At 41.8% G+C, this 20744-nt stretch overlaps 1 protein-coding gene across 1 annotated transcript in view; it reads right to left on the bottom strand.

Annotated features, from left to right (window-relative positions):
* Positions 1-1488: 1488 nt before the first annotated feature.
* Positions 1489-20744, bottom strand: part of CCHR16.PART0H14orf93 (chromosome chr16.part0 C14orf93 homolog) — a 670150-nt gene continuing 650894 nt past the window's right edge. The window contains exon 7 of the mRNA XM_044058553.1: positions 1489-3883. Coding sequence (XP_043914488.1) covers positions 3476-3883 — 408 coding nt within the window. The 3' untranslated portion in view covers positions 1489-3475. The remainder of the gene's footprint in view (positions 3884-20744) is intronic.

The raw sequence follows: 20744 nt of genomic DNA, 5'->3' as shown, positions 1-20744 counted from the left end.
CAAATCTTTGCTATAGAAAACTTATTTTGTGTAACACATAGAAGGATGTACTTTAATTTATTATGCTACTATGTGTAGGACTATGCTGTGTAAGGTACCTTGTGTATTATGCAACTGTATAATGTCTACTATAACTTGTTGTTTTCTTCTTGTCTTTTGTCTTGGAGGTGTCTTCCCAGGACTCCAGTGAAAATGGGACCGCCTACCTGGCCATTCCAAGTTAACAAAGTAAATAAGTTAACAAATAAATAAATAAACAAATGTTATTTTCTGGAAGAACTACAAGGGATGTTGCTATGTAGCCACTGCATATGCCCAGTACCTAGGTCTGATTATACTTGCCTGGACACTAGAGCTCAATTACGGATCAAATCCACATATTCTTGGAATGTAAGCACTCAAACTGCTTAAGAAAGAGGGATGTTTGCAGCAAGATGAGTCCAGTTGCACCTTCCATATGGGGGCACCCCCCAACTTTATTTTTATTATTCTGAAGTCATTGCACCTCAGGGAATGAGTGATCACTGCCAGCCAATGTAATGCCTGTCTTAATTCTTTTTCCAAGGTGCACTAACCTTAAAGCACTCTGAACTCACTAACAAGCAAGTATATACATATTCTACAAAGAAGTGCGCAACAAAACTCTGAGTAAATGCCAACTTGAGCAAAATTGGATCAACTGTGACAGACTGATCAGGTGAATGGAAGCCATTTGCTAAAAAGTATGTTCAGGATCTTTGAACATCTTTTGTTTACAGTTTGAGCATTGTGACAGGAATTGCTCCAACGCTGTGTCAAAACTTACTAAAAGTGCATTCCAATTTCTTCCAAATTAGCACTGTGACACAAAAGCAAGCAAGTGCAAATCTTTGTGCTCAAAGCTTCCTGCTTCTTTGGAGATTACCAGCTAGAATTATAAAGTTGTTTCAGTGTAGTTTTATGTTGCTGCACAATGTTTAATCCTACGTAGTTTGTGCATGATAGTCTCCAAGAAATTAATATAGGGAAGGAACAGGAAGGAGTATGTTCTCTGGTGACAGGTCAAATTGTAGTATCTTCTGTATAGGGTGCCCCATGTATTTTTCCTATTTAACTATGAAAACAGATCAGTCCAAAGGACACATTTCAGATATAACATGGGCCAAAGACAAGTTTTGTGTATACTTAAAACATGTTATTACAAGATAAATATTAACATATCATAAATACACTGATGAAATCTTTGCTTCAAGGAATTAAGGAAATACAGTAAGCCTTGCATGTACTCCTATACAATTACTTTTTCTTCCTCCTAACTTAGCACATGCAAACTGTCAACCCATACATAAAAAGCTGCCCTGTAACCATGGTAAGCTGCTTTGAAGTGCAGGATAAAGGCTGTTCATAACACGCAGACTGCAACACTGACTGTTTCATCACATAGTTAACAGCAACGCATCAATGTTAAGACATTAAACAACTGAAAAAGAACAATCACTGGCAAATCCATAGTGATAAAAATAAATATTTAATAAAAGTAAATGACACACTTTTTGACTCCCCCAGGAAAGACAACATTCTTCCCAAATGCACACAGCTGTTAGGTTGTGAATGTACTTTTGTCTCAAATTAATGTTTTAATATTATCTTCAATACAGCTTGTAAGAAAAACAAATTTTGCTAAAAGAAGTATAAAACTTTAACATGGGTTATTTAAGGTTAAAAGTAGAAAAGGGCTCACTTTCTGTTTCATCCTGCATATCTATTTTCATTAAAAAAATAAAAAAGTTTCTATGTGTTTGGGTGTTGATGTGGGAGTAATTTTAGTAAACAACATTTTAGACAGTGACTTGTATATTCTTTTATTACAGAAAAACGTGAGTCACTGAAAGCTTATTCTGAGTATTTTTAACATCCATTATACCCTCTAATAATCAGGTTTGCTTTTTAAGGCTGACATTTTTGTAACTCAGAATTTTTCATTTGTTTCTTTTTTTTTGCAGTCGTGTATCTCGCGGACAGTTCAAATATGCAAAAACTTGTTATCCTCGCCATTTTCTGTCCTAAATTCTGCTCGCCGCAGACAATTTATCAAATGACTTTACAGTCATAGTGGAGAATATACCAGGAATCATCACAGACATAGGAAAAAGCAGGCTTTCCACTTTGTTCTCCCTCTAAAATTCCTTCTCTTCATCCATTCTCCATGTGAACAGACGTCTACTCTACTAACTTCGAAGACTGTAAAATATTTATGTCCCTAAAAGGCACAGGCTACCTCTTTTATACCAGGTAACACTCTACCGGTATGTACTGTTATACTACCATGCCATCTCTAAAATGGATGTTCTCACCAGGTCAGATCATAATGCAGTCCAAATCCCAAAACAAAGTTTAGAATTATGTTCCAGAGCACAGCACAGCGCAGTTCTATATCATTTTTTGTGTGCAGACAGATTTCTGATTTTGTTACTCATAAATACTGTTTTCAATGACATCAGCTGAGACTGAAACTGCAGGTGATGTTTACGGAATAATTTAAGTCAGATAATACTTTTTTTTTTGGTACTGAGAATTAAAATAATACCAGGACAAGAAAAGTAGTTTAAACAAAAGTGGCTAAGCAAGAAGCCTTTTTTAAAAAAAAAGGCTGCATAATCCTAGGCATCCTTCTACCTTCCAGACAAATTTGTGTGAAATAAAATAAATGCAAGTAATTAAGTTCAAATCTTATAATCACCTATCTGTCTCCTCCCTCAGAAAGACACAAGTAAGCATAACTATTAGATTCCTCTTTGCGATATTAACAGTGTACTCTGAAAAAAATCAGAAAAAATTATCTTCTTTAGAAATAAGAATATTCAGTCATTATACCAAACACCATTGGCTCAAGATGATTGTCACTGTTGAAGTGACACCCTTACCCCATGTGCAAAAATTGGAAAAAGGGGTTGTGGATGGATGGATACCGAACACCAGTCCCATAAATGCTCAGGCTAATCCTCCTATCCTTTCGCTCAGTGGATTAGGACATGTTATTACTGGGTCACACCACTGACTTGAATGGTACCAGAACAGTAACGGTGCAGGCATAATCCTATTTCTTATAAACTAGTCTTCCTGGTGTAATGTCAGTAGTGAAGCAGTAAAGTCTGAAAGAGCAGGGGAAAATCATACACTTGCCAGTAGTTACTTTGCAACCTTCTACAAGTTAAGACTGGCTAATGTCAAGCACGCTCAGTAGGTAACCCTTTAATATTGAAGTATTGAGTCAGTGGATGTCATCTCTTTACATTGCAGCACCCACAACATTCCTACAATTGAAGTTGTCTCTGTTGGCTCAGGAATACCATGGTTGCACTGGAGTGGGGCAGTTGGTACAGAATAAAATGTGTTGCTTCACCCATAAGGGTTATTTATCTCAGTAGTTACACTAGTTAGTGACACAGCATGTCAGACATCACAAGCTTATTTGACACATTGTAAAGCTCTGAGTTCAGTCATCCTTTTCAACTTTTACTTTGATGTACGAGTTCAGATCTGGACAAAATGCTTTCTGCTGTCCAGAGACAAGTGAAAAGTCCTGTGCTTGAGCCACTAGTTCTAATGGGAAGTCCTGATTGTACAGGTGAGGGGGTAGGACCTGAACATCTGCAGATGGCAACCGATCTGATGGAGGGCCATACATCCGATTAGTTTTGGTGCCATGCTTTGAGTTGGCATCAATGTAATAGCAAAGTTCTGAGAGTTCTTTGCCCCGGAAGCGGGGGCTCCTGGCAACCCAAACACCTGGTTCATGCAGGCTGTCCTCTTCATCTGACATCAGTTCTTCTGTAACACCTTCCCAGAGGCGCTGCTTTTCTGGAGGAAAAAGCCTCACAATGGCAGATCTGTTGGCAAAAAGCTTTGATAGAAAAGAAAAGCAATATTAATTCCCATGTCATTACTCCTGCTGCTATTACTTGCATCCATTTTATACTATTCCCTTACTAGGGGTCCATAGTGAGGAGATCTTAGTCACAAATTAGATAACTTGGTAAGACATTTTGCATTTTTAAAATAAACAGTTTATAGAAGAAAACATAGGAATTTTGACACAATAAAATCTCAGTTAAGACTAGCATACACATGGACAAGTTTTATTTAAAAAACACATAAAAATGTGGGAAAATAGTACAAACAAAAGCCAAATAAATAATGTAGGAACTACAGACATACTAACACCAGAGGAAGATGAATATGGTGTCATATGTGGATAAATGGAAATAACACAACAAATGTGAGCCCACTCTAGTCCTGGAAAACATTTTAGAACCAGGAAAATAAAATATTAATATACCTTCAGTGAATTCAGTAGTCAAATGACTAAATCACATGCAAGCATATGTCCTTATTGAGATAACTCAACTTGTATACCTATGCACCTTTTAAACATACCCTATACAATATACAATGCAGAAAAATGACATTAACCTTAAAAAAGGGTTGGGAGGGTGGCCTAATGGTTAAGTTGTTTGCCTTACAAACACAAGGTGCAGGGTTTGAGTCTCACAAGGGATAATTGACTAGGCTTAAAATGGCTCACAAGGGCAATTAGCTTAGTACTAATCTATGAACCTATGAACCCTGCAGTGCTTCCAGCTGTTCTATAAGATATATTTGATATATTTCATTAATTCAGAAAATGATGAAATTATATGTAATCCTATTCTGTCCAGTTATTGAATTATGAACTCTTCAGCGTGCTCTATGCTATCGTGCCTATACCTTTCCACTCAAATGCTTCTTCTGTTTAAATAATTAAAATTTAATCTTAAATAGTATCCTCCTGAAGTATGTGTACAGGATGACAAATTTGGACACCCACAACTGCATCCATCCTGTGTCCTTCTTACATAAATGACATGCTAATCTCATTCCCCATTTCAGGCGTTAATTCAGAAAACAAAATGGATTCATTATAAGAAACTGAACATTTAAAATTAGTATTATTAATTTTCACAAACTGATTTAACAAAGTAACCGATTTCCATGGAGATAGTCTACGTATCTAATACTAGCAAAAATCTTTATTTTTTAATCCAGAATTTAGTTAATTAATTATGTATTTATGACTAGGGACAAAGTGAATGAGTTATTATTTTTCAAGGTCTGCTAAAATTTATAGTACTAATGTAATATTTTCAGGTTATTACGCTTTGCATTTCATTATTAAATGTAGCTCTCAGAAGAAGAGAAAGAGAAGAAGAGTTTGAAGCTTGACTTGTAGAGGAGGAATGCAGACAGGAATTTTGTTTTTGTACACCCAACGCTGCCATTTCAGACATGTAATCTGAAATGCATCAAAGGGACTGTGTACATAGTTAATATTTAATGATGTTTAAAAAGGTGCAAGGGAGACTTCAGCAGGTTATGATCTGAACCGTCTTAAGAAGGTCAAATGTCAAGCAACTTGGGTTTGGGAATTGGCATAAAGGTTAAAGTGTTTACCTCACAAACACAAGGTACAGGGTCTGATTCTTAACTTTGGCCACTTTCTGGGTATTGGCTAGACATTTAATAGTCTACTGGTTTGCCTAGTATTTACCAATGAACAGGTACACTCTAGTAATATCCCAAACACATTTATAAACTACACAACACTTTGAGATTTTAATTATTTCTCTGACTGGGAATCCTACACGCCCCCAAATCTAAAGGCTCAGAAATTTCTGGACTTTGTAAATACAAACATCCTTAACCAGATAGTGAATATGCCCTTTAGAAGCTCTACTATACTGGTCCTCACATTCACAAATATGAAAGAACACTACACCCCCCCCCAAATGTTTCAGCATCCCAGGTAAAGTCCAACCATAAAGTTGACTTTTTTGAAAAATCAGAATCAACTCCATAACCCAGTAAAAGCAGTAACAGTTAGAAACTACTACAAGACAAGCTACCTTTAATTAAGTGATGGCTTGTCAAAATTCAATGCCCTTTCAAACCCCAAAAACACAGCAGCCTATGCTGAATTGCTTTCAGAAACTCTCTACAACTGTGTCAATGGCTGCATAGAGGCTGCTGTATCTACTACAAGTAAGCCCAGGACTAGCTCTAGAAACAAACTGCCCTGGTGGCATCCCAAATTATATCAGGCTTTGTGCCATAAGAATGCAGGAATGTGACAGTCATCCCTCTTCATAAGGGATGACTTTCAACAGATCCTGGAAACTACAGACTCATTACTCTCTCTAGTCTTATTTGCAAAGCCATAGAAAGAATCGTGGAAACTGTCAACAAGGACATAGGAGACCTCCAGACACTGGATCCATCCCAGTTTGGCTTTGTCAAAGGAAGGTCATGCTTACTGAACCTGGTGTATTTCTTTGAAAAGTTCACTAAGGCTATGGATGAGGGGAAAGCGGAGTATACTACTTAGCTAGATCTAGCTAAAGAATTTAATACAATACCCTACTTTGGTATTGTCAACAAATTTATGGAACTATGCACAACCCCCTTTATAACACGTTGGATTTCTATCTGTTTCATGGATAGGACCCAAGAGATTAGGGTTGGTGAGGCCATCTTGACAAATAGGTCGTTCACCAGTGGAGATCCTCAGGGCTCCGTGCTGGGTCTGCTCCTCTTTGGCATCTACTTCTCAAAGGTCCAAGCTCACAGATAACTGCAAAGTGGAAGCAGTCAGTGAATCCCCTCAAAATGAGAACACCCTTCAGAAAGGTGTAACACAGACAAAAGCTTGGTGCCAAAACCAAGACTTAACTCATTCACTCCAATGGAGCTCAGGAAGTTTGCACTGTAACTTCCAATGGGCGGAGCCTATGCCTTTTGACAGAATCAAATTATGTTCTCACATTTCAAACAAATATTCATATCTCTGGAATCATTGGGGTTATGAAAGAAGTTTAAATGGCAAACTCTTCAGCACAGACTATTTTTATAGTGGTAGTATTCTTCAGGTTCTAGGTCTTAAACTGAATTTTATAAATCACAGTAAATGTTATAAGTCACAGTAAACACTAATCCTCCATGTAAGACTAAATTAGTCTTACACGGAAACTGCAGCCTAAGAGTAAGACGTCAGCACGCCATGCATATTCATGAGGGCGCGCTGACTCAACTCTAAGGCTAACACGGAGCGTGCACGAGTGCAGGGGGAGTGTCGGACTGCCGAGCAGTCCAAAAATCCACGCCCCTGCAAGTCCCTCAATTGGCAAATGTCAACTGACATGAGCGAGTCTGCTCAAATGTGTACATACCCAACACTACACTCCCCCACATTCTAAACCCCTGTACAATTAGAAAATGTAAAACTTTTATTTTTTTTTTTATTATTCCCAAAATAGCTGCCCGTATTTGTACGTGTTTGCGCGGGTTTGCCCATTGCTTAGCAACAGTTAACAGTTTAGACATCGAAGAGGATAATAAGAAACTTATATGCAAATTAAGCCAAATAGCAATAGCGTAGTGGTAGAGCCTTCGCACAAAGAGGAGGCATTCCCGGTTCGAGTCCCACCACTCCCCTTTCTATTTTCTGTAGGAAATCTGTATATAAAAATTATTCCTGACATTTATCTTTTAAATTTTTGTAAAAAGCATTGAAATGGCCTATGTAGTAGTGAACGATATTTTATAAATATAAAAGAAGGTGAAATGGTTATGCATACTGATGAATGCATAAGTAACATATTTTAAGCAATGTGAAGCATGGCTAAGCAAAGTTTACCAGTATTAAGCACATTTAAGTATAATTGCTCATAGCTTAGCACTGCTTTAACTAGCGCAATGGCTTTGCACGTAGCTGCGCATCGTGCCAACAAGCGCAAACAAAACATGTTTACGCACAGCTGTGCACCGCGCTAACTAGCGCAACGTCGAGCAACGTAAAGCAACGTTGGGCAAAGTTGAGCAAAGTCGGCTAAACACAGCCACACCTCCTAGCCGGTTTGGCCAGTAGTAAAATAAAAGGCAATGACAAGCCTCGAACCTGGGATACTGTGCATCATAATCACAGTACTGAACCACTAAGCCATGACAGCTTTTGATATGCATGCACTTTCAACACACACATACATATCAGTGAAAGTTTACCCAGTGCTAAGCAGGTGTGCTTTCAGCTGAGATTTTTCAAAACCGGCCAATCACAAATAAGTGCGGGAAATGAGGCATATTTAAGCCCCATAGGCGGGAATACTTGCCATAACTGGTTGTAGCTCCCATCTGCAGGCAACATGGCCGGTGTTGGAGAGGGCTCTCGATTTCGAGCACAATGGTGGGGCATTGAGGAGTCAAAAGTAATGGTTTGGCTCCTCGTCCATAATCATGATGACAGACACCTGCAGGGCCAGTTCCAGGGCATTGAATACAAAGCGGAAGCCTGGAACCGTCTAGAACATGATCTCACCAGTGCCACAGGTGTCCCTCGGACTGGTGAGCAGGTCAGACACCACTACTCATACCTGAAGAGACGCAAGGAGGATCGACTGAACCAGTGGATACAGGAGGCCCGTGGGATGGAAAATGCCCCACTACTGAGTAGGTAGCCATGGAATGAAGTATGTAAGAATTGCTGTTGTAGTCTATATTATGGATAGGTATATGTCTCATTATCACTTCATTTACTTCACAACTGCAGGTGTCCGTGCTGCGAATCAGCAAGCCTATGCAGATAGGCTGCTAAGGCTGCGCCACCAGGCAGGTTAGTAATTATTCTGCATGTATTGTTATATAAAATATTTGAGAGAGCCTGAAAAAAAAGTGTTGTAGCCCAATAATAAAGGTATAACAAGTCTTGAATAACTTCTCTGCATGTACTGTTAAGTTCAATAAGTGAGAAGGCCTGAAAAAGAGTGTTGTAATCAATTAATAAAGATATAATAAGTCTTGAATAATTTCTCTGCATGTACTGTTATATAAAATAAGTGAGACAGCCTGAAAAAGAGTGTTATAACCCATTAATAAAGGTATAATACATCTTTAATAAGTCTTCTGCATGCACTGTAATATCAGATAAATGAGAGAGCCTCTAGAAAAGTGTGTAATGTAATTAATAAAGGTATAATGCCTGGAGTGTGTCCTTGTCACTTTCTTCGATATGTTGTACTCTTGCATTATAGAAATAGTACTGTTGTATTAAGCGCTGTCAACCCACACTGGGGTAGGCCCATATAAAGTGGATGAAGGGAGTGTCAGTAGCTGTTAAGCATATATACAGTCCTCAACTGTTGGTTCATGGCTGGCATGTATAGGTTAATCTGGCACATGAGTAGCTTGTGATTGTATTCCCCAGAAATGTCAATGTGCTGCTAGAAATGTACGGGGTTGTTAAAATATAATGTCACCTGAACACATCCAGATATGTAGATATATAAATATAAATAAAATATATAGATACGTAGCAGTAACATCTGCATCCTGGACAGTTTGTATGTCAGATAGAGGTCAGGTATATAAAGAACTAGCAAAACCCATTTCACAATTTAACGGACGTTACCTAGTCTAATAATACATGTAGGGGATATATACCTGCAGTCAACAGGAATTTAGTGTAAACTATAAGTACATATAAGTTGTTAATGGAGGTATCATTTTACACCCTACTGTATGTGTATAAACAATGCAATTAAACACCTCAATGGGTATGTCTAACCTCAAAACATTTGTTGGGACATATGTCCTATTGGTTTATAAATATCTGCATTTACTTTGATGCATGTGCCCTGTTCAAATACCACAATCTTGGTGGCCTGTTGCCACCAATCAAGCCTGCATGCTGTTGGAATGTTCACTGTTGTTCTATATATGCATGTGTTATGCTTGCTGTTCAACTGTTGGAACTCTGGTGTGTTGGGTTAATGGGAATACTACTGCATGCTGTTACAACTAATTTGGAATGCTGTTGGCTGTTACCAACCCATATTGTCATTAAATCCTCCTAAACATAGAACAAAGGGGAAGGCCGGTCCCAGCGGACCCACCTGTCCCACCTCAGCTGGCGATGGCACCTGGCACCAGCAGGTTCGGTGCCCAGCCCGGGACCTCCTCCTCCATTGGCCCTGTGCCACCTTCGGGTGGAAGCGCTGCAGGGGATGTGTCCCCCCCCCCGTGCAAGCGTGGCCGGAGTGCCATCAATCACCCTCCGAACGGTCCGGGCTGTGGTGCGTAGGGAGATCGAGCGTTCAGTCGCTGATCCTCTACGCCAGCTTGAGGCACGATTGGCGTGACTCATGGGTGAGCCTGCCCCTCCTACGCAGCCCCCAGCACAGCCACCCTCTGGGCTGTGAAGGTGCAGTGGTGACTGCCCATGGGTGGGGATCTCAGTTCCACTGTTGCCATCTGTGGGCTCATGGGCTTGCGATTTCCAAACATCCTTCCCCGTCATTGGTGTTCACCCACCACGTGTCATATTCCACCCCTGTATGCGTCTTGTCTTGTCTGTTTACCTCCCCAACCTACCTCCCCAAATATACCCACTTCCCCACCCCACATTCCACTCTCACCTGAAAAAAAAAAAAAGGGCAATCTGCTCCCAAAAAAAAATTACGCCCCATACATAGCTGCCCATTTTGCACACATGTCCGCTGGACACATAAACTGATATTTAATTGGCAGTATAACATACTTTGTTGTTCTCACCCCTCTCTCAGGGGTGAAAGGATTCATATTTCCCTCCAAATTTCTTGCATATGCACAGCTGTTGCTGTTAAAGAAATGGGTAGCTATGGACCTTCCCTAAACCCGTCCTGCACATCCCGAGCTGTTTTCCCTATTGTCTTTCCCTCTTTATGCCCCTTTTTCACCACTTTCCTATCTCCCCATTTTCTTTTCTTTCAAAGAAATGAGCGCGGGGGTTAGCGGGAGTAAGCACTTTTAAGCAGTAGTTAGCGGGTTTGCGTGAGTGTGCACTTGTGTGCACTTAGCTAAGTATTGCTAAGCTTCGCGCAAACCCGCTTACAACTGCTTAAAAGTGCCTTAGTCACCCTGCATGTGAGGGCCCTTGTTCTGCTCAGCAGCAAAATAAAACACCACTGTCAGTCTCGAACCCCGGACCTTGGACACACTAGACTGCATGAAGTACCACTAAGCCACAGTAGATATACAGCAGGTTGTTGCTGAAATAGATATATCATGCATTAGAATGAGTGAATGTAAAGGAAAGGTAGGAATGCCATAACACAAAACCTGTTCTGTGGAACTTTACCAGCAGTTGTTGTGGAAATTGTATTACATGACTGTGATAAGAGAAAAAGCCATTCTAGCAGTAAATAATGTTACAGCAGCACTTTACAACTCCCATACAGTATCATAGCAGGACAATCCCCACCCAAATGTACAATATACCTGTGTGTTCAGGGTCCACCACGGATGTAGGTAGGCATACTCAGTACTGGAATTGTCCAGTTTTCTTGAGCATCCTATGCGAATGTCAACAATAAAAAAGCACAAACTGTGCAGAAGTGAGTACATTAATATTCACAGTATAGCAGTTCACAAACAGTTCATGTGCCAAATGAATACATCTCAATAACTACTTATGTATGTCAGTTAACTGTATAAGTAGAAAAGAAACTACATACTCCCATGTATCTTGTGTTAGCATTTGTAGGGGTGAGTACAATTCTAGACTGGCAACTGTGTACTGGAAGTGGCAACATTCAGGTCTGAGTAAAACATTTAAATCACTGGCTACACCCCTAGCTTCAGATATAAGAAGTATACTGACCTTCTGACTTAAACAACGGTGTCCACAACAAACAAGCATGGGCCCCACTTTGGAAAGCTGAAAGGGCTACGCCTACCTGACTTAGCAATTTATAGCATTGGGTTGCTATGACAGTGAGTACTGCAATTACCACACAGCAGGCTGCATGCAATTACCAAATGGTGGCCACCAACTGGTGCAGAGGCCATCACATGCACATGTGCAGATACCTATAAAAGCAGGCTGTACTTGCTGTCCACACATGCAATCATTCCATTGCAGCTACTGAGAGAGAGACACACACACAGACATGCATCAACAGAAAAAAAAAAGACACATGGAACTGAAAACTACAAACACATACAAAGGAAAGGTATGTAACAGATATGTATTTACTGGCATGTAGTAGATATTTTTGAAGAGTACTCTACATACTTTGAAACATCCATATGTGGCAGCAGTACGTATCTATGCACAGATGCCCTGCATAACTACTGCCATGGACAAATCAGTGTGTAGCTATGTGCAGTGGGACATAACTGTGACATATGTAGCTCAGCATTAAATGTCAAACATCTGATCCATGTTATCTGTGTTCTGTACAGTAGTGTGTACAATGGCTGTTTGGGGGAGTAGCACATACAGCTATAAAAACATGGATGTGACAGAGTAACACATGCATGATAGTCATATTAACGTGTAGCTTAGCATTGACAACTGCTGTACCAGGCTAATATGCTAATCTAGCATTTGCAGCTATATATACACCCTCTAATATTACTGTGTGCTCACATGTGACACCTGTTCATGTTGCAGCAAGGCCGAACAGGTCAGCCATGTGGTTTCATGGACTTACAACAGTGTGGACCTTGTGTGTGTATGGCACACACATACGGAGAGATATTTCTGTGTCAGATATATTAGCATCTGTACATGTGCATACAGCAAGGGACATACTGCAACTGTTTATGAAGGGTGGACATATATATGTTGGCGAAGGTTGTTATGTGCATATTTCTATGTAGGTTGTAGTGTGTGGCAAACAAGACAGCATACAGTGCTGGTATATGACATGTGGTGATTAAACGCTGTGGGTATGATTTGTTAGGTTTGCAGTGTTGCAGCCAGTGAGTCCTGCTAAAGCTACATGGGCTGAGAACACCTTCAATGCATTCCGCACAAGACTTTGCATTATTATTACATAACTGTATACCTCACAACCTTCGCATAATTGATATTCCCACCATGAAAGGTGGACTGTATATGTGCCTGTATGTATATCTATATGTACATCAATGGATGTATATATATATATATATATATATATATATATAGAGAGAGAGAGAGAGAGAGAGACAGGGCCATATTTACTGCGACAGATGCCTGGTGACAAAGCCATGGCCTCAAGCTCAATGTCGAAAATGCATTGGCATCCCTTTTGGTAAAAACTCTGTACCCATGAACTACCACATAGGTGGTAGTCTACTTAACACCAAAAGTGTGATAAGAGACCATGGGACACAGGTGGACAGTAGTCTCCCCTTTGATAATCACAGTGCCACACTAGTCATGTAATCTGTCTACATGGCACACCTCATCACAAAAGGTATGTCATCCAGGAAAAAAGAGGTCAGTCTACCCCTCTACTCCTCACTCATAAAACCCATTATAGAGTACAAGGCCCCTTTTGGTATGTACCTCACAAGACATGTACAGCAACTGGAAAGGCCTCAAACCGATGGGCTATGCAGACCGTCTCACAAAACCACAGCTAGACTATGTCGCATACCGCCTACCCAAAGGTGACCTCTGCCTAACATACAAAGCTATGTCAAACCCAGAGCTGTTGAACATGCTCCACATAAACAGATCACAATCCCTACGAGCTACACGCTCTAGGGACCTAAACCTTGTCACCTCAATAAACAGAACATGCTGGAGGGATAGATTCCTATCTCAGAGACATCCCATACTCTGGAACAAACTACCTATCAATAGCAAACAAAGCTCCTCATTAGCAGTCGTCATGAATAATCCTGATGATTGGATGGGAGATAGGAAATACACCTTGGGAATCACCTCTGTGGCTCTGCTTGACAGCGGCACATGAAATTAAATTACATGGGTGTCAAAGGCCAAGGTACCGTATGGCTAGGCTTATAGGCCCTAGGGCCAATAGCCTATTACCTACCTATGAACTGATACACACCCACATGTACTTGTTGCAATAATTGCTATGTGAGGTTGTGTGTGAATGTGAATGTGTTGGTGAAGGTGTCAAAGTTGTGTATATGTGTGATAGCTTAGTGGGAAACTGTTTCTGCCATGGTATTTTGTGTCCTAACTCTGATCCCAGCAAAAGATGTGTATGCTATTGCTAGGCAGAAAAAGCAGTATGGCATACGGTCTGACGTAGTCCCTTGGTGTTGACTGGGGTGTGCCATTGTAGGCTAAAGCAGTACATGTATGCTTATTGATTGGTACTGCTGGTGAAACCAAATCCTGTATGAACTGTAGTACTACCTGAAGCTGTAGGCCTAAACAGCACTGTATGGTGTATGTCCACATTGCTTGGAACCACTGTTTTCTGTGTTCCCTGTAGTCCTCACAGATTACATACCTCAGGCATAAGGTTTTGTAAGTACTGACACACAGTACTGTATGGTACACAGGTAAAGCTCATCTGGGTTGCCATACCTTTGTGTCTTGTATGTATGTCTGATGTGTGTGTGGGTATGCCTGTAACATGCCCTCGGTCATATGTGTGTTACAGGATATAAGTGCGTATCTAGCAACATGTACAGTCTAGTACAGCAGTATGCCACCTATATTCACGAATGTGCACATATGTTAGGCAGGGGTTTGCCATCAACAACTAGTGTGGTATACTGGTAATACTGTAACTGGACTTTACAATCATTGCAATGGATGACATATGTCTTTATGCATTAGCTTGATATATACCTCCTGTGGATAGGTGGTGCATTGTGTCGCATACAGTGTAACATGTACTGTTGTATAGTCTTACATACTGTTTATCTTTGTTGCTGTGCAGAACATGGTTTAAAATATAGAGCGTGCCAGGCACTGTCAGGCATTTGTGGGTTGAGCAATGATATGTGGTATTGAAAGTGTGTATCCTCTGACAGCCAATAGGTTGCTATATATGGCAGTACTTTAGAATGTTAAGTGTGCCACATGACTTGCTCACACATATTGTTTCATTGTCTTCCAGGGTCATGGCCCACCATCGCAATCCTACCTATAGTCCAGCTGAGGATGAAATAATAACAACCAGTCTGGTTCAGCACTACACCCTGCTTTTCTCCAGAACCAGCCAGGACCAGCATGAGCGGACTGCACTGTGGCAAGATGTTGTCCATAGGGTAAATGACATAGGCATGCATAACCGGACATATGAGCAGGTACGCCATCACTGCAGTGATTTACTTAGACATGTCTGGCAGCATGTGTCTGATGTCCGTAGACAACAGCTTGCCACAGGTGGTGGGGTAACCATCCATCCCCCCCTCACCAGAGTGGAGGAGCTGCTCCTGAGCCTGGTGGCTCCTGGCCAACAACAACAACAGCACACATGTATCATCATGGAGGCCGGAGCCACCCAGCAAGTTCACACGGAGCGTGCAGGTAACATGGCATATCTGTAGACTACTGTTACCTTGATTGGTAGATCATGCATATGTGAGATGTGTACTGTGTAGTTAGAAGATGTGGAGCCTGGTGTTGTGCAATACTGATAATTTGGAACATAATCTGTAGGCCTGTGACTGTTAACTGTTGTACTACTGTAAGACTGCAAACCCACAGTAGCAATGCCACAGTTGTTGCCACTGACATACTGTCTCATATCCTTGTAGGTCCCTCTGGTGTGACAGCAAGGCAGCAGACTCATGCTGGTGAGTGTGTTCTACATTTAATATTGCAAATAAAATGTGCATGTCATAGGTGAGGTGTAGGCCATGTACACATGTAACACACCTACGCATAATGCATGCTGTGCATGTTTGTTGTGAGACTATGCACATCTCAGTAACGTGAGTAGCTGCCTCAAACACATGCAATACACAGAGCATCCCAAACAATTGTGGCTACACTGTAGTGGACATTGGATAGGCAGAGTCGATACACATGCACACAACATACACAACTTTCTCATACGCAGTACACATTAATATGCTACACATTGCGTATTCAGACACCCGCTGTAAGATCACACTCCAGTATCCCAAATGTCATCCACACAGCACACATAATATACCTGAGGGGTAGAGGCCTATCATAGGGTGGTGCGACACTCTTTAACACACAACACATTCATGTTAGGCAATGCTCCCTATTGGGCACCTTACAAACCCATGTAACAACTGGCTGTGAAATGGTGAATGTAGCCACGGTACTGCAGTTCAGTACAGCATGATAGTTGCCGGTCTGGCACACATTAGTAGCCTTGAGTGACCACATGATGCTGCATGATGATGGCTCATGGTACTACACCCCATCCAGTTACAGTAACCACAGTACTACACATAGCATTCATTGCTATACACCTCAATGTTGTGTGTGTGCAAACATATGCACCTATACACAATATGCATAGCAATCACCATTTGCACAAAGTGACACATATATGTCTTGTAATGCTATTGAGTGTATAGGTCACAACACACATTGGGTATGTGTGATGTTTAATGTTGCAGTTGTGATGTAGCATGCCATGTCATGGCTGGCACTGGCATGTCCACAATATGTTCTACACTCACCATAACCAATGTACAATGGCTATGTTGAGCAATGGTATTCCATTAGGTATACATGCACCACTCATCCTGTGTGTATACATGGCATTCATGAGCTAAACCTGTGTCCACAATTATCTGCTAAAGACACAGACGCTCTAATCAGAAATGGATATCTATGTGACACACAGATACACATCCAGCCATGGTATGTATACCTGTGAGTGATGGTGCGCAGGACATTGAAGAGCTTTTAAGACTTGCACAGCAATGTTGTGTCCATGTACAAATTGCGTTCCAGGGTGAGGCCAATCACTGAACAACAACACACATGCATCAAAGCCATGTATACTGTTATTAGCAAGGACTGTCAACACTGGTACTGCATGCTGTTGAGCAACACACGTCCTGCATGCTGACACGTGTGATATGACTGTTTGGCTTGTGATACTGTACTCCACCATTAACCGCTATTGAGTATGTTCTGGATTGCTGGTGGTGTGTGTGTGTGTGTGTGTGTGTCTGCTATAGTGAGGAGTGTATTTGTGTGCATGTGTTCATGTGCGCATGTTTTCATGTGTGCATGTGTTCCGACAACATGTACTGGTCGTAAAGTGTGTTTCCTGTCTTCCTCTCACAGGTGCTGAGGTTGGGCTGGTTCACTGCAGCAGGGAACCTGATGTCACTGACACAAATAGTGATAATGAGGATAGGTGTGTTGAGGCACAGGCATGTTTGCCAGGGTCTGTCGTTGGGCCACCAATCGACAGTACACAAGTGTCCACCCCATCCATGCACACAGTCATACTGCCAATACATCCATCACCAATGCCCTTAGTTGAGGGACAGTGTACAGTCGGCATTGGCCAGGAGAGTGTGGTATCTATGGCACATGCATCCTGATACAGCAGCCACACCCAGATTTCTGGAATGGTACCACATAGGCAGATGTCCAGGGGTTCTCGTTGGAGCACTGCTGGTCATCATACCCCTGGCAGACGTGCCACAGGTCTTACAACCTCACGTATGTTCCAGGCTGTCATAGAGGCACAGGCACATATGGAACGGTACAGCAGACAGGGACTAAGGGCACAGAGGGCACATAACACTGCTTTAAATGACAGTATCCGTGACCTAGCAGGTGCCATCCATAATTACACTGAGGTCACTGATAGACGTTGGGGTGAGACATTAGATGTCCTCCGCAATGTCATGTCCATGTGTCAGGACAGTGCAGGACAGTTGAGACGTTGACATGGACGTATGCCAGCAACATCAGCAGCTGGCAGTCGCCACGGACATCCCTCAAGTCACAGCCGCTCCCGTAGTGCCAGTACCAGCCCCAGCAATGTTGGGGGTGGGCTGTCCATAGACCGCCCTAGAAGACCATGTGCACGTGGCTCTGGCCAGTCCCAGCAGGGACCTGGGTCCAGTGTACATCTATCTACCTCTGAGGATAGTACCCAGTCTGGCTTAGTACCTGACACTGTCAGTAGCACCCCTGCCAGGCACAGGTACCATATCCGTGGCCAGAGAAGGTGATCTGTAAAGCCTGGCAGGTACAGTCTGTGGCTGTCCCACAAATCTCTGTATATGGCAGCCACATGGTGGAACTGTGTGCATGCAGACACACACACACACACACACACACACACACACACACACACACACACACACACACACACACACACACACACACATATATAAAGCAGACACCTAGGGCTAACACATACCCACACACATTACATCAACATTGGCCCATAGCAGTACTCTTGGCCCTCAGACACACACACACACACACACACACACACACACACACACACACACACACACACACACACACATACATGTCGATTGTATGACTCAATGTAGGCCTCTGGCAAACCAACAACACACCCTGTGCATATGATGAAACATGTGCCACTTCCTGTCATCTGTAACATTGATGCAGGAACAGGCTAACATGGTGCTGATGCACAGGGTGACTTTATAGCAGTATAACAATGTTAGCATGTTGTCAGCAGTAAAGTGTAATGATATCCTTGAAGGTGTAGCTGAGCAGGCATGATGCATTAAAGCTATGATTGTCAATGTAGTATTGTTTACACCAGTGTTAATTCCAATAGTGTATTGTCTGCCCACATGGCACTTGGCTGATGTGTGTAGTATTGGCAGCATGTGTTAGAGAGTGGACAGTATGTGTGGGATGTGTGCAGCACAGATTTGCAGGTGTACATTTGTGAACATGGTGGAGTTGCACTGTCTGCATGTACGTGCATAGTGGACACATGGGCAGGGTGACATGCCCTGTATTACACAGTGTTAACACTTCATAGTTCCTATTGGTGGCCAGTATGCATTGTACTACACACATCTTGGAACTTGGGTACACATGTGTGTATGACATGGTTTGACACTGTGCTGTGGGTGATACTGTTACTATCTGTCATTGGTTTGCATTCTGGTAGTATACATAACCTCAACAGCCTGACCATAAACAATTGTTAGATGATGTCTTGACAACTGACACACAGATGTAGGACACACAGTAACATTTGGATCCTTCAGGTACTATACTATGCCAGTAACCAGTGGTATTCACCTGCACCCATTCCTGGGACCACTCCTGTTTGGCATATAGCTCTCTTAGGTACAAGCAAACACAGTAGGGATATGTCTGTCCACATCTGGAAATGCATACTGTGGCCTATAATGCATTCTCCTGATGACACACACATCCTCCACAAGGGTATCATACAGACAGATACCTGTTGTCAAACCCATGCTGTAAAGCTATAAGCCAACTAAAGCATAGTCATACACTTTTACAAAACATAGTATCCCCATAGTACCACATAGGTAGTAGCCCCCAACATGCTGAACAGGTACCGATGTGTACATACAGCCAAGTGTTACGTCATCTCTCCTTTGGTAATCACATTTCCAAAGGTATTTTGAAATCCCTCGGTGGATCACATAAGCAATAAAGGGTCTGCATGCATATCCACAAAGGTTGTTGTACACCTATAATGAATAGCCATCATTGACAGACTTTGCTGCATTTGAACATGTCTGAAATATACCTCAGGCATAAACCCTCACTCACACTATTCAATAGAAACCGTAATGAGTGTGTGTGACACGGATGACCTAAGCCAGGGATCACTGCAGTGGCTGGGCTTGTCACAAGCATACAGATGTGACTTAAGGTCTGGAAAGTGGCAGCACACTCTAGCAAAGATAACAGATGTGTTAATGGAGAAATCAGGGTTCCCACCTATGAAATAATTGAGGTCACATGTACGTATATGTATTTGCCACACAGCTACCTGACATGTGCAATGCACAATTCTGTTGTCGTAGTGATATGTCATACAGTAGTAAAAGCAAAACCCACAACACATTGACCAACAGTGTCACACACATAGCACACACACACACACACACACACACACACTCACCAAGTGCAGGATTCAAACTCCTAACTAACTAGTTTATGATAATAGAGCAGTACACATTAACACGACGTGCTATACACATTACTGGAAGATTTCCTTTCCACAGGTATATTTGTAGGATGGTGACATCATCAGACTTGACAAAGGTAAGTATACCACTTTTAAGGTGTATTAGTAGTCTCCAAAAAGGTTGCTTTTCTCCAAGGAGATCACACACAAACACACACACAGTTGTCAAGTGCAGGATTCAAACCCCTACCTAACTACTTTATGATACTAGAGGAGTATGCATTAACACGACACGCTATACACATTACTGGGAGTTCTCTTTTCCACAGGTATATTTGTAGGATGGTGATATCATCAGACTTGACAAAGATAAGTATACCGCTTTCAAGGTGTTTTAGTAGTCTCCAAAAAGGTTGCTCCTCTCCAAGGAGATCACACACAAACACACACACAGTTGTCAAGTGCAGGATTCAAACCCCTACCTAACTACTTTATGATACTAGAGGAGTACGCATTAACACGACGCGCTATACACATTACTGGGAGTTCTCTTTTCCACAGGTATATTTGTAGCATGGTGACATCATCAGACTTGACAAAGATGAGTATACCACTTTTAAGGTGTTTTAGTAGTCTCCAAAAAGGTTGCTCCCCTCCAAGGAGATACACACACACACACACACACACACACACACACACACACACACACACACACACACACACACACACTTGTCAAGTGCAGGATTCAAACCCCTACCTAACTACTTTATGATACTAGAGGAGTACACATTTACACAACGCGCTATACACATTACTGTGAGTTCTCCTTTCCACAGG

The sequence above is a fragment of the Protopterus annectens genome, chromosome 16.part0, assembly GCF_019279795.1.
Source record: "Protopterus annectens isolate FY-2018-M chromosome 16.part0, PAN1.0, whole genome shotgun sequence".
Taxonomy (NCBI): domain Eukaryota; kingdom Metazoa; phylum Chordata; order Ceratodontiformes; family Protopteridae; genus Protopterus; species Protopterus annectens.
The sequence above is the reverse complement of the archived record's forward strand: the minus strand, read 5'-3'. Positions and strand labels throughout refer to the sequence as shown.